Source organism: Neovison vison, chromosome 6, assembly GCF_020171115.1.
Source record: "Neovison vison isolate M4711 chromosome 6, ASM_NN_V1, whole genome shotgun sequence".
NCBI classification, from domain to species: Eukaryota; Metazoa; Chordata; class Mammalia; order Carnivora; family Mustelidae; genus Neogale; species Neogale vison.
Genome location: NC_058096.1, coordinates 139,386,799 through 139,401,867, shown reverse-complemented (window position 1 = coordinate 139,401,867; position 15,069 = coordinate 139,386,799). Strand labels below are relative to the sequence as shown.

General features: G+C 33.4%; 1 protein-coding gene across 2 annotated transcripts in view; it reads right to left on the bottom strand.

The window, feature by feature from the left end:
• Positions 1-15,069, bottom strand: part of CAPN7 (calpain 7) — a 42,629-nt gene that overhangs the window by 11,330 nt on the left and 16,230 nt on the right. The window contains exons 7-16 of one of the 2 annotated variants that reach the window (XM_044252485.1): positions 12,708-12,834; positions 11,418-11,503; positions 10,090-10,183; positions 8,553-8,699; positions 7,275-7,381; positions 6,286-6,406; positions 2,018-2,162; positions 1,790-1,889; positions 1,331-1,466; positions 751-826 (exon numbers count right to left, since the gene is read on the bottom strand). In XM_044252485.1, coding sequence (XP_044108420.1) covers positions 751-826; positions 1,331-1,466; positions 1,790-1,889; positions 2,018-2,162; positions 6,286-6,406; positions 7,275-7,381; positions 8,553-8,699; positions 10,090-10,183; positions 11,418-11,503; positions 12,708-12,834 — 1,139 coding nt within the window. The remainder of the gene's footprint in view (positions 1-750; positions 827-1,330; positions 1,467-1,789; positions 1,890-2,017; positions 2,163-6,285; positions 6,407-7,274; positions 7,382-8,552; positions 8,700-10,089; positions 10,184-11,417; positions 11,504-12,707; positions 12,835-15,069) is intronic. The other variant, XM_044252486.1, reaches the window with a different exon arrangement.

Here is a 15,069-nt window from a genome sequence, read left to right as displayed (position 1 = left end):
GACACATCACTACCTGGTATTTTCCTTATTTCTGTCTCTCCAACAAGCATATAAACTAACAGTTCCTATGCTTAATGTATGGTAAACTTTTTTTTTTTTTTAATGTGAAAGGAAAGTGATTTCAATATAGTATATTAAATGCCTCAGGAGCCCTACAGAGGGAAAGATTCAATTTGCCTGGCAGAAAAGTTATCACAGGAAATAACATATAAGCTGGATCTTAACCATGTTTATTACACAGACTAGGGTAAGAGGAGTAAGTGGGTAGAGGAGAGGGAGGAGAGAGACTTGGGAGAAGAAACTATATGAAAAGAGGGGAAGCAAGGGCACGGAATGTTCAGGAGTAATCAGTACCTCACTGAAGGCAGTATGAAAAGCTGTGGCTGAGATAAAAGGCAACAGAAAGGTTAAGGTCAGGATATCAAAAGTCTTACAAACCATGCCAGAGAGCTTAGATTTTATCCAGGGGCCCATAGAAAATCATAAAATTTTTTGATCAGATAGGATTTAAGTTTTAGAAATAAAACTCTGACAGCAATATGCAAGAATACAGGAATCTCAAATTCCTGAGGTCTCTAAATTAAAAACAAATCAGAACAAAACACCAAAGTAGCATAAATACCACCACGTCTGTTTGAATGGTTTTTATTAGCCTATCAGCATTATTTCTGCATATTATCTAAAGTTTGTCATTTTAATCAGGCAAATAAAATTTTAACGTTTGTTTGAATGTCTGTCTACTAAACATACCTGGGTAATAAACTTTTTTCCCATCAGTCTTGTATACAACCATTGTGATAAATTCTCGATTATTTGCAAAATCATCCTGAAAGTACAAAGTATCCAATTTAGTTAGGAAAATGGGCTCAAAATGCTCGTAGTAGGGAAAAAAAATTCTAATTTTAAGAGCATTTCAGCTACTTAGTGCTGTAAAAACTGCTTTTCTGAATTAAACTCATTTCAATGGATGACCACATTGTATAAAGTAATACATTAGGTAAGACTCTGAGGCTATTAAGATTACAGTTATGGTTTACAGAATCAGGCCTAATGATTTAACATCTTTAAACCCCCTTCAGAGTATTTTAATGATAGTATTCTTAAGACCTACATAATCAAACTCAAAACTCTGACAAGCATAAACTCACTTTCTTCTTCAAGATTTTAAGTATATAAATTTCCTTAGAGGCAAATACACATTTATGTAATACAACACTATCTTCAAGCCACCTATATAAATGAAACAGGCTGGTGACCAAATTACATATCTTATTCACAATGGTCTAATTATATTTTTTAAAGTTTCTGTATGGGACACATAAGAAGGTACCTTGTCTGTTATGTGTCTACTAAGCAAAACCCAAACTGCAGCACCCCCTTGTGGACACTGCACCTCCAGTTTGTACTGGGGGTTGTTGGCCAGACTATAGGCATCTTTCACAGGTCCTTGCTTAGCATCCCAAGTACTAAAAAAGAAAGTCAAGAAAGAAAACAGTAATTAAATTTTTCATTGAGCTAAAACAAACTATTTTAAAAAGTTTTGTGTTTCTTAAAAAAAAAAAAAATGTTTTGTGTTTCTAATACAACTAGGTTATCAGGATTTTTGTTTTATTGCTTAAATAATTTTTGGGATAACCAAAACAGCATATAAAGAAAATAACTATCACATGGCAGACATTTGCAGGAATGACAAAAAGAATGCTAATCTTCATAAGTTAATCCTTATATTTTATGTGATAAAAGTGGAGACTACTATAAAGCATATTCTGAAATATGCAAAAAAAGTTACCTATGAATACAAGTTGATTCTTTAAAAAGACCTGGATTCCAGCTCAAATAAATCACATCATAATACTGGCAGAGATCATCCCATGAAATCCAAAATATTCCTGAAAATTAGATGCCTGTTAATCCATACAATATCTTAATGACAAATGACTTCAATCAGTTAATACATTTCATATTACTAAAGCATGTTAAAGATCGAATGATATCAAAATTGAAAAGATATATTTACCATTGTCTATTTTCTGAGCTGTTCGAGGATCAAAGTTTAAATATTTTTGTAACTCTGGGGTCCAGTTTTTTACATCATTTTCACTGTATCTTCCTTTCCAACGTAAATGACTCCAAGGATTTTTCAGCTGGATAAATCGCAGCCCCTATTAAGAAAAAAAAAAAGATAAAGTTGCAAAAGTTTTACCAAATTTTTATTAGTTATATCATGCATTTTCTAAGAGAGGTTGCATTTTGAATACTGATCAATACTCTTCCTTCCACATCAACTTACAATATTCTTTAATCAATATTTTCACTACATAACATATCTGATGCCTACCTATTCCCAAGAGCTATGCTGTCCATACGGTAGTCACTACCCACAGGTGGTAATTAAAATTTTTTTTAAATAAAAAAATAAAAATCAGTTCCTTAGTCACACTAGCCACATTTCAAGTGTTCAAGGACCATGTATAGCTATCGGCTTATGCACTGCACAGATACTGAACACTTCCATCATAGTAGGAAGTTCTTTTTGACAGTGCTGCCTTAGAACACCACAAATTGCCCACCCCTTTCAAAGTCTACTCTGCTCTCGCCCCACTTTACTTTCCAGTACTCATACCCTTGGCTCTAATCTAGTCTTTTCTCTCATCATCCCCACAAATAATCCTTATTTAGCCATGCTGTCCCCCTTTCCTGGAAAGCCCTCTCTCATCCCTTGTAACCACCCTCCTCCCTTAAGATCCTTTCAGATACTCCTTAGCTTTTTTCTCCACTGATTCTCTCAATGAAGACTGCAGCAGTGAAGAAGAGGAAAAAAAAAAAAAAAAAACATGGACTTTGGAGTCAGAAAGAAATGGGACCAAATGCCAGCTCTATTAATTAGCTTCATGGACCTTCATTTACTCTCTGATCATTTGTTTACTCACACATAAAATGAAGATTATAATATCTCCTAGAACACTGTTGTGAAGATTAAATGAATTAACATATCCAAAATATGCAAAATATTTAGTAATTAGTAATGGTCTTCTTTTAATTACTACTATTTCTCTAAACTTTGTAACATTAATATTCTATATAACTTTAGTTTAAAACAATTAATATTCTATCTTGTTTCCCACTTGTACAAATGCATGAGTTCTGTCTCCCCAATGAGACAGACTGTAAACTTGAAATGGTAACACTACTGTCATTTTTCAGAAGTCCTGAGTTTATAAAACAGACTATTAAGTTATGGTAAGTGCTCAGCAAATACTGGGTGCATCTACAGAACTCATTACTTGAACTCAGAAAATCAAAAGAGCCTGTAAATCCAAAAGAGTGTTTGTCTTATTTCAAGCAGTCAAATTAGGAAATTGTATTCATTTTCTAATGATGTCAAACTATTTGGGGGACATTTTTGAAAGATACAGTCCTCAGCTATTTTAAATGTAGCAAATCATGGCCTGGGAAAGATGTGATATCTGGACATTCATTTCTCTCAGGAATCTTCAAATTCTTTTTCTCAATTTCTTCTTACCACTTGTCCACTCTTGCCCCTGCCACACAGATATTTAACTCCCCTCTCCCCCACCATAAAACCTAGTTCTACATAAGTAGGATATCTGCCTCCTGATCCCAGGGTCCTGGGATGAGTCTGGCATTGGGTTCCCTGCTCAGCAGGGAGATTGTTTCTCCCTCTGTCCCTCCCCCTGCTCATGCTCTCTTTTTCTCTCTCTTAAATAAATAAAACCTTTTCTTTTTAAAAGATTTCATTTATTTGACAGAGAGAGAGACAGTAAGAGGAACACAAACAGGGGGAGTGGGAGAGGGAGAAGCAGGCTTCCTGCTGATCAAGGAGCCCGATGTGGGGCTCAATCCCAGGACCCTAGGATCATGACTTGAGCCAAAGGAAGACGCTTAATGACTGAGCCACTCAGGTGGCCCAATAAATAAAACCTTAAAAAAAAAGTATATTCAGAACCCTAACACTTTTTAAAGAAGGAATATAAAGGAGAGATAATTGCTAAGCTCTTTTGGGGCAGGTCCCAGTCATCACTGACATTTTAAGGACGCTAAGAAGGAGCTATAGATTTTGTTTGGAGAGCCTGCAATTCAGAGGCCCTGAGTAAGGGGAAAAATGTTAAGACTAAAAAAGGATCTCGTTTATGATAAAACATTCCATTTTCAAAATTATTTCCAAGGGAGAGCAAATGAAAAGAGTTGAACAGATTAAAAAATCCCTTGGTAAGACATGTTGGACTTAGAGATGGCAGCTTGAAACTGAGATGTAGCTTCACAATAGACTATGGAACATAACCTCAAGGACACAACAAAATGACCCAAAGGACTGCTGAGACTAAAAGTGTGAAGATCTTAAAATATTCAAGCTGGTTAGAGACAAACAAAAAGGAAACATTTGTATTAATAAAATCTTATTAAGTGAAGAAATTCACAAAACGTAGAAGATTGGCAATAGCTTTTGTCTAAGATTGGGTCTATGTGCACAACAGAGGTTCTAGAGATATGCCTAATGAGATAAATATTTTTGGAAATATTTTAAAATTCAAGTCAGGACTAAGGAACTATCTCAAAATCCAGACAGCAAAACTAAGATAAAAATGATGAACTAAACTAAGACAGCTGCTACCTGAAATTCTTTACTGACATTCAGCAAGCTTTTAAATGTTTTGTTTTCACATCAAACCACAGGTGCCTATTTCACTCATAAGTTATTTGTTTGGTTTCCTTTAAGCAATCACAACAAACAGCCTTATTATTCAAAGTAAATGACACAATCTTCACAGAAAAGTTCTTCAAATTCAAGCTTACTTCTACATTGACTTTCATTATCTAAATTTAATTATCTTGTTATTACCTCACTGTTGATCACCTACCAGGATTTTTTTTAATTAACTTTTTTTTTGAAGACTTTGTCAAAGAGAGAGAGAGCACAAGCACAAGCAGGGGGAGGGGCAGAGGTAAAGGGAAAAGCAGGTTTCCTGCTGAGCAAGGAGCCTGATGTGGGACTCAATCCCAAGACCCGAGCCAAAGGCAGGTGGTTAACTGACTGAGCCACGCAGATATCCTGATCACCTACAAGGATGTTTTAACAATAAAATACCATACACATAGTATTAAATAAGAGAAAATGTTATGGCCAATGTTTTGACTCATGTTTGTGGAAAATTCTAAAACACATTTCTACACCAAGCACAAATGTTTCAGCTTATTCAATTCACATATTTTTTTTACTTTAGGTAATCAATTTTTATGTTTTTAAAGGAAAACACTACTTATTTTATACACAATGGTTAGGGATACAGTAGGGGCTGATTTAGAAAGCCTTGAGACTAGATAAATTGATGTTGCAGCAGGTCCCTACTGCTTTCATACTTCATATAATTCCACATGCTATATAAGAAAATCAATCTAATTAATACACAGCAGAACACTGTCATTGCTGATCGATCACTACTTCCTTCTGCAAGTTTAAGCTGGGGAAAGTGAACACATGGCTAGTTAAACTTTCCAGTGACTACACAGCTTAGGTACTCTCTATCATCAGGGATAAAGAATCCTCCCTTAACAATCTCTGTACTTTCTAATCCATAGAACAGATCTCTTTTTCATTTAAAAAGAGGTAATCAATAACCCAAGAAGTAATAAAGTCAACTATTCCAACATTTGAGCAGAGAAAGAATCTGAAATGCCTGAGAGCATGTTAGGGCTGCTAGGAAGAGAAACATTTACAAATCCATTGGCATATTTCTTATTCATAGATATTCCCTTATTTTTTTGTCCTTTCATAAATATTTACTGAATGTCTACATGCTCTAGAGCCTAATGCTGTGACTACCCCCAACATCAGCAAATAGCTCAGAACCTAGAGGGCTATGTGTTTACCTCAACAAATTTTGAGACAAATTTAATGACTAGAGGCAAAAGGCATTTCTGTTTTGTCATCAATATCTGCTATCACTGCCATTACATTTCCCATCTTTTTATTTCATAATTTCTAATGGTCAAGGTCAAATTATTTAATGTAATAGGTAGAATGATTTTTAAAACTTCATCTGAACCTTGATGTGTCAGTATTCAAAAGCTATCATACTATTGATGAGCACTGGGTATTGTATGTAAGTGATGAATCACTGAATTCTACTCTAGAAACCAATATTGCACTGCACGTTATCTACCTAAAATTTAAATTAAAAAAAAAAAGGCCTATTACACTATTTGGGATCCTTGCAATATCTTACAATCAGGTATGAGAAAGAAGAAAAATATGTAAAGCAAAACCTTGAACTCTCTAATATCCAAAACAGCATATGCATGTGTGGGAACCAGACCCCACTTCTCTCCTTCAGCTTCAGTCATCATTCCAGTTGATGCAGTGATGAGGACATCCCCTTTGTGAAACCTAGAATGACCCCAATAGACAAATAACTAAAGGAAAACATCAGATTTATACCATCAGATCACACTATCTTTCCTTCAGTCTAATAGTTTACATGAAAATTTCCACAAATTTGACATCTTTTCTAAAATGGGATATTCCCAACACTCCTTAGAGAACAAGAACTACGCTTCTTTTCACAACATATCAGATAAATTATTACATTGCCCCACCCTTCTCCAGTTTTAGATAATTGTAAGGTAGAAACTTACCAATGAAGGAAAGCAAATGCTAAGTTTTCAAATGATTTACAAATGAAGTTGAAGATGTCAAATACACTTTGTCAAATCTTTGAAATTTTCTAGTTTCACTACTGAGTATGTATTACTGCACAACCTTCCCATCTCTACCTATGGATTATTCATTGAAGGCTTAAAAGCTATCTTCCTTATATTCTCATACTTCTCTTTTTCCACTTTCCCTTAAATTAAGTACTTAAGAAGTATGAAACAATTTGCCCATATGACATATTCCAGATTCAAATGTTTTGGATTATTTATAATCTGGATTAATTGTCACTATCACTGAGGATGACTGAGGGCTGGCCATAGCAAGTACATAAAGTGAAGTCCATTTTCAAAACACAATTTCCTGGGGGTACCTAGCTTACTCAGTTGGTGGAGCATGTGACTCTTGATCTGGGGGGTCATGGAGTTTGAGCCCCAAGTTAAGTGTAGATTATTTAAACAAACAAACAAAAACAAAAATGAAAACAAATAAAACCAGAATTTCCCTAAATAACTAAAAATGCAGCCTCTGTATTATCTCTTCTAAGGCATGAATTTTTAAAAACTGCCTCTTTTACTATCAAAGAGAGAGAGGAAATGTTTACCTTTGATAAAGCATTCTGAAAGAATTATCCTTACTGAAAGTCTGGCTATCTGAATGCATAGCAATCCTTTCTGGTATCCACCCAGTCAGTGCATGAAGATCAATATTCTGCCAACAAAAACACATTTTCAGGACTGTCAATATTGTTTCCAAGCTCTTTAATAAATCCCCATGCTAGCTATTAAATATCATCGATTGCTTTCGACCAGTAATACGTTTCTTATTTAACTCAAAATTCCTACCTCGATTTAAGCACAAGTTTATTCCTTATAATCTCTGTTGTTTTTCCTGAACACAACAACTGTCCTACTGGTAAATACAATGAAAACTAAAAGCTAAAAACACGTTACAGATAAAAGCTGCTTTAATAATGACATTGACAGTCACTCACCATTTAGTGAGTTCTTAGAACAGCCACTTTTCTAAAGTCTTACATATATTCTCATTCTTTCTCTCTCTACGCTGCACTGGGTAAATTAAAAGGCACTGAATTAGAAACTAAACTACAAATATATTTGAAGAACAGAACAATTGAGCATGTAGGCCAAGAAGAAATTTTAATATCCTATTAACATTTAAGTATGACCTATGCATTCTTTGCCTAGCATTATAAGAACCAGGAGTGTGAAGAAAGCCTGGTACTAGGTGGGAAACTAATCAGCTATGAAGGATGGATAACTTGCATACATTACTTCATTTAATTTTCCCAATTCTGAAAGGTGGGTATTATCCTCATATTACAGACAAGCAAAGATGCTAGGAATGGTTACATACCTTTTCTAAGGCCACAGGCTGGTTAGTGTCCTAATTCAAAGTTATACTAATCTAATTTTTGGCATAAGCTCAGTCTACCTCATCCAACTAAAGGACACTGGCACACACCTTGATTTTGTAGATTAAGCAGTGTTAAGACTGGGAAAAACTAAAAAACAAACTCCTTGAACCTGAATTTATAATCCAAAGAATACACATAAGGATGACAATATGACATATCCCTTTGATCTGAAGAGACTTCTTTGGAAAGGTATGCTGTATCTAATTGGTCCTGTATCTCAACATGACAGCAGACTTGCATTTTAGGCTTCCCTGAATCCTTTACAATGCAGTATCCTTGTGAAAGAAAATAGTTTTCCTTAATAAGGTAATTGATTAACATTTTTCAGAGGTTCAGATTCTGTTTCATTTTCCTTTAAATAAAAATATCATCTATAATCTCTCACATTTAAAATAGTCATATTAGATAGCATTAAGTCTGTGTCTGGATCCTCCGGATACTTACCGAATTAGATCCTGGGAAATCATATCCTCCCATGACCTTCATATATGCTTTTTCTATGAGAGAAACCCATAATTCACTTTTGTTGTTAGAATAAGAACAGAGCAATTCTCCCTTATGATCAACAGGTAATTGATCATCAATGATCACCTGGAGAAAGAGAACATTAATTTCCTTAAGTGGTACAAAATATCTTAAAACCCTTTCTATCAAGGGAAAAAAAAAAAAACCCTTTCATATAGATGAAATAAAAGACATAATATGCCCATTATTAAAGTAATGATAGCTTCATATTTCTAGAATCTGCTCAATTTATAAAAATTATAAAATTATAAAAAATGTCTTTATTCCATTTTATAGGCTAACCTCTGTCATGTGATCACCTTGAGCCAAATGGTTAAATGGATCTATATCATCAAAATTATTACAGATTCTAGATGTACATTTTATCTAAAGGGCCTCACTTTTAAGGTAAATAATATTACTACATGTAATTTTAACCTAAACCTGCAAAAAGACTCATGTTATGTACAGCTGTAAAAGCAGAACATTATGGCCAAAAGATACATTTAAGTAATACAGTAAGTGATCACCACAAAGATACAGTTTCTAAGTCACAACGGAAAGTGATTTGGGAAATGAGAATAGGAAAAATTCTGATCTAATACTAACAAGAGTTTTATGCAACTACATTTTCAAAGATTCTTTAAACAATGGGTTAAAGACTACAGAAAAAAATCATTCCCAATGATTCCGCTTAATTTTTAAGTAATCATCTAGGAGCAGCGGTTCTCACAGGGTTTTCTTAGCAGCACTGGCATCACCTGGGAACTTGTTAGAAATGCAAATTGTGGCCCCACCCCACAAACTGAGGGGTGCAGGACAGCAATCTGTGTTTAATTAAGCCCCTCTACATGATTTTATACATACCAAAATTTGAATATTACTGAGCCACTGAGCAACTTCTCAGACTGAAAGCATCAGGGGATTTGTTTAAATATAGATTCTGATTCAGTAGGTTCAGGAAGGCGTTACATTTTGCAATTCTAACAAGTTCTCAGGTAAGTGCTAATGTTGATCCATGGACCTGAGTAGACAAGAGCTAGAGAATCCCAACAATGCCAGGCCATTACATAAGTTCATAGTTCTTAAAGAAAGCAGTGTAATTTCAGACTGTATATATTTCACAAAAGAAAACATAATCTGAAAGACTTCTTAGGTTTGAGGTTATGACTATATATATAAACTCTTGTGACCTTATAGTTTGCCCTATTTCCTTTCCCTTTTAATCAATTAAGAACTATCAGATTAAAGTTTAAGCATTAGTAATCATTAGCCCAATGTTACTTTTTGAAACTTCCTATAAATTTCCCAAAATCATCTTTAAAAAGACTTTCTTAATTTTTATTTTTAATTATTAACATAAGATGTTACTGGTAGCAATATGCATAACACCATAACATTTCTTAATGATTCTACTCAATATTCAAAGGTGGGGAAGGAGAAAGAAGGGGTTGGGGTGGGGAGAGGTATTATTCACCTTTCTTGGGACACCATTGAGGTGAAGTTTTACCATATACTTTCCACATGGATTGTATTCTGGCTCACCATCCTTATTCTGAGGATAAATTATGCTTTTGTAAGGAAAATAAATATTGAAATACCAAATTAATATTCAATATAAACTACTATGCAGGATATTATATTTTCTTTAGACATATGCTATTGTCTTGGCAATTTTATAAAAACAAACAATATTTTTCTGTGATAGGCTTAGGAAAAGAATTTCACCCTAATCAAAGCGCTTATTTAATATAAAGAAAATATCTTATGAGATCATAGAGCAGGGCACAAATTTCACAATACTCTGAAAAATACTAAGTTTCTCATTATAAACTCTAATAAATTTTCTAATAAGTGGATATATTTTATGCCAGTTGAAATAATCTCTCACTGGCTCAAGAAGAGACCATTCCAATTAACAAGAACTAAGGCAACTAACTACAACTCTGACAGAGATAAAGTTAACACAATTCTGATAAAGCTACACAAAATTATCTAGTAAGACACCTGTATCATTATCAATTATTTTTATACTATATATTATTTACTTATATAATCTATTTATCCAAGATGGCAAATAGCTTAAAACAAAGGTCTGTGTTTAATTTATCTTTGTGATCTCAGGACTTACACAAAAACCACTAAGGAAAAGATGCATGAGATATTATAATGCTTAGTTTGTATAATAAATGATCTTTAGCTAACAAAACTTTAAAATATTGAGAGGAAAAACTATTTCAGTAACATTTCAGCACATTCTAAAGCAGTTTTAGCCAAAAGAAATATTTTCTATTTTCCAGGTACCATATTAAAAGTTAAAAAGGTGACACTTTAATATATTTTATTTAACCCAACTTATCCAAAATTATTTCAGTGTGTAATCACTATAAAAATTTGAGGTATCTTCCAATTTTATATTTTTTTGGGCTTAGTTTTCAAAATCTGATGTATTTTACATTTACAGCTCATTTTGATTCAGATAGACCTTTTCAAGTATACAATATCCACATGCAGCTAGTGGCTACCATATAGCATAATATAATTATAAATATGATATGATTTACTTTGACCAATTTTATTTCAAAACATACCTACTTCATATATATTAACACATGTATATACAGTCTTAAGACTATTTTATGAAATCTTTCCACATTCACAAGTCATCTGTTTAACATATAGGGCCACAATATTCTTAAGTGATATGCCTTCTTCACTTTCTATGCAGATAAAACCAAAGCTGTTAACTTCTAGTCAAGAAACAATTATATGAAAAGGGCTAAAGGGACAAATACAAAATTTTACCTGGTAATCAACTTCTTATTAAATCGTCTTTCATAAGCTGCACTGATAGCCAGTGATGCCACAAAGGAACAATCTGATACTATTGTCTGTTAATAAGAATGTGTTAATGTATTAATTAATTCATTCATGTAATTTCAACATTACAACAATATTTAAGCACTACACCTATGCCGCCGACTTTTTATACTGAGTTAACTGCTGCTTGAATACCAAAATGAACAGAAACGCTATATTGCAAACTCATACATATTTTCTTCAAATAAATTCCAGAAAAATTGAGTAAAATCCTTCAATAAAGTTAATTTAGAATAAATATGCATTTCTTACATGGATAAAAGCATACTCACTGAATCCACAAGTTTTTAATAATTTAAAGGCATTTTTAAAAAAGTTTATTATAATATGACCAACTAAGCTGAATATGCACATCAAAAGATTCTTGAATCATAGTATTTCAGGACCATTAGTTTTTAATTTTTTTAGGATTGTATTTACTTATTAGAGAGAGACAGTGAACACAAGCAGGGCTGGAGGGTGGGCAGAGGACTTCCCAGACTTCCTCTGGGAGGGGCAGAGTAAGAAGCAGAAGACTCCCCACTGAGCAGGGAACCCAAAGCGATCCCAGGACCCTGAGATCATGATGTGAGCGGAAGGCAGATGCTTAACTGATGAGCCCACCCAGGTACCCCAGGACCATTATTTTTATACTAATTGGAAGACATCTGTACGTCAATGCAAAACTTAACTGAATAAAGTTTGCAATAAAGCCATATTGTTGTTACACCATTGAAGTTTTTTGAATAAGCTTAATATCTTTCTTTTTAAAAAATATCTGTTTCTCGGGGTGCCTGTGTGGCTCAGTGGGTTAAGCCTCCAACTCTTGATTTCAGCTCAGGTCATGAGACCACGCCCTGTCTTGGGCTCCATGCTCAGCATGGAGTCTGCATGAAATACTATCTCCCCCCATTCCTCCCTCTCCTCTCCCACTTGTGTTCACTCTCTGCCAAATAAAATCTTTAAAAAAAAAAAAACTATCCTCTTATTAAGGTGAGGCTGAGATCCTCAACTTTCTCATCTGCAAAAATATACTGATAAAAAGGGTCTATATAAAAATCTGCAATTCCTCAAATCAGTTATTCATACTCATTATCTCAGTATGCAAAGTGTGCAGTATTTTTCCAATTATACTCATGCATCTTGACACATAATAAAAACTAAGAAAACCCCCAAATCTATATTCAAATTACTTTAAAATGTTAGCTTTCATATAAAAGCATATAAAATGTTTACCTGCTTTATGCTAAAACTGGACACAGTATAAATCATTGTAGGATTGTTGGTGAGGTCTTCTGGTCGTACCCATTTGGAAAATGTAGCTTTTTGTTTAGGTGATAATGGTAGCTTGCCCCATCTATCACTGAGGTAATAATAAAAATTAAATACTACTACTACTAAAATTAATCTTTAAAAATGACACAAAACAAAATTAAGTTTCCTAGAGATTTATTCATTTATTTTTTTGGTATAATGATCATAGCTATTGTATCATCCTAAAATAAAGCTCTGGTAAAATCTGGCTCTTTACACTTCACCATGAATCCAGTCAACGTGTTCATTCTTCTCAATTGGAAAAATATAAATTTATTACTGCAAACAGGAAAGAAACTTAAATTCACTCATATTTACTTTAAGAATATACTTTAAAAGTTTACATTAGCATATTTAAGAAATTCAGTTTCAGTAAAATGGAACCATTAACAATAATAAAAGCTGATTCAATTCAAAAGGACCTAGGAAGCTATAGATCCTTATGATGGGTCTTGATAAACTCTTTTCTGCAAGGCTAACAATGAGAGTAGCTAATTACTGATTAATAATCATGTGCCAGATATCATGCTAAAGTATTTTATATATACTGTTCATTTAAACTTTAAGACAATTCCATTAAAACAAATATTTCTGGAAAAGGCTTAAAAGTGATTTAATAACTTGCCAAGGTCACATAGCCAAAAAGTGGCAGAACTGACATTCGAATCCAGGTTTAGGGTGCCAGATCCACCATTCTTATCCATTACCCTCTAACTGTGTGTTGGGAATATGCTGTGTGGTATTTCTCGAAGACTGATGTATAGCACAAGATAAAAAACATCTACCTTTCCTCAAACCTCTTCTAGAACAAGGGTAATAGTCTTGAGATTTCATAAGATTTCTAGGGTAATACAAAGTTTATGATATGCAAACTGAAGCAAATAAACATTTTTTAAAAATTTTATTTATTTATTTGACAGACAGAGATCACAAGTAGGCAGAGAGGCAAGCAGCTGGGGCTGGGGGCGGGGGGAGCAGGCTCCCTGCTGAGCAGAGAGGGCTCATCCCAGGACCCTGAGATCATGACCTGAGCTGAAGGCAGAGGTTTAACCCACTGAGCTACCCAGGCACCCCTATAACATGGTTTTTTAAAAAAAAAATTACTGACACTGGGAGAAAGGTGGTTTTGTGGTTAGGTGTTATCTACAAACTCCTACACATTGTTTTCTTAATTAGAGGACATCTGTAAATGTTTAATAAACCAAGATTTATGTAAATTTCTTAGACTATTATACACTTCTCAAACTTTCTGATGATCATTTCACAGAACCACTAGTGTTCTGGTCATTTTGGTACCTGTTTAGGAACAGTAGCTGACTAAATAGAAAGTAAGTTGAATGAATTCAGAAGAATTTAAATTTTAAAAAATTTTAGGGAAATATATAAAGTCAATTCAAATCTATAATTATATTGTATTACTAATCTGCTGTATAAGAATACAGATTCCTTAATATCTATTCTCTTAAAAGTCACCACTAAGTTATCAAATTCAGTGTTTTCTTATAACTTTAAAGATATTAAAAATATTTTATAAATATGATTTATATTCACTTTAGGATTTAAAAATACATGACCCGAATAGAAAAAAAAAGGTTTAAAAATTACTCAATCTTTCTCACCAAAGATTCATAAATTGTGGAGTCCTTTTTTATCAGTCTGTTACCTTTGAGTTTTGAAATATTTACTGTTACTTTTTCTTCTGATTATTCTACTGTAAAATAATCTAGAAAAACAAGAATGGAAAAATCTTGCTAGAGTAATCTAGTATTTATTCTTGATTTTTCTCCAAATTTACTTAATTCAGCAAGTACTTACTGAGTACCTACTGGGTGCCAGACGCTGCACTATGCACTGGAGCATAATTAAAACAGACATGTTCTATGTCCTTATGAAACATAATCCAGTGTGGAGGACTGGCACTAAGTAATCTTATATAAAACATATAAAATTCCAATTGTCACCAGTGCTATGCCTAAATTAGTTTGCATGGCATCGTATTTAACTGTTTGATTATATTGTAAGCATTTTCCCATGTTATTCAATTTCTCAAAAACTTGATTGTTCATGTCAGTACAGTATTATTCTTATAGATGTTTTGTTGTACGAGCACTAAAATCACGATTTATCTTAATTTATTATACAAAGATTAGAACTACAAGTTTATATCCCTACTTGGATATAACCATTGAAGAATGCATTATTCTAATACATTCACACTTTCACAATTACAATATTATAATTTTACAATTAAAATTGTAATATACTGTAAATGCAATTGTATTGT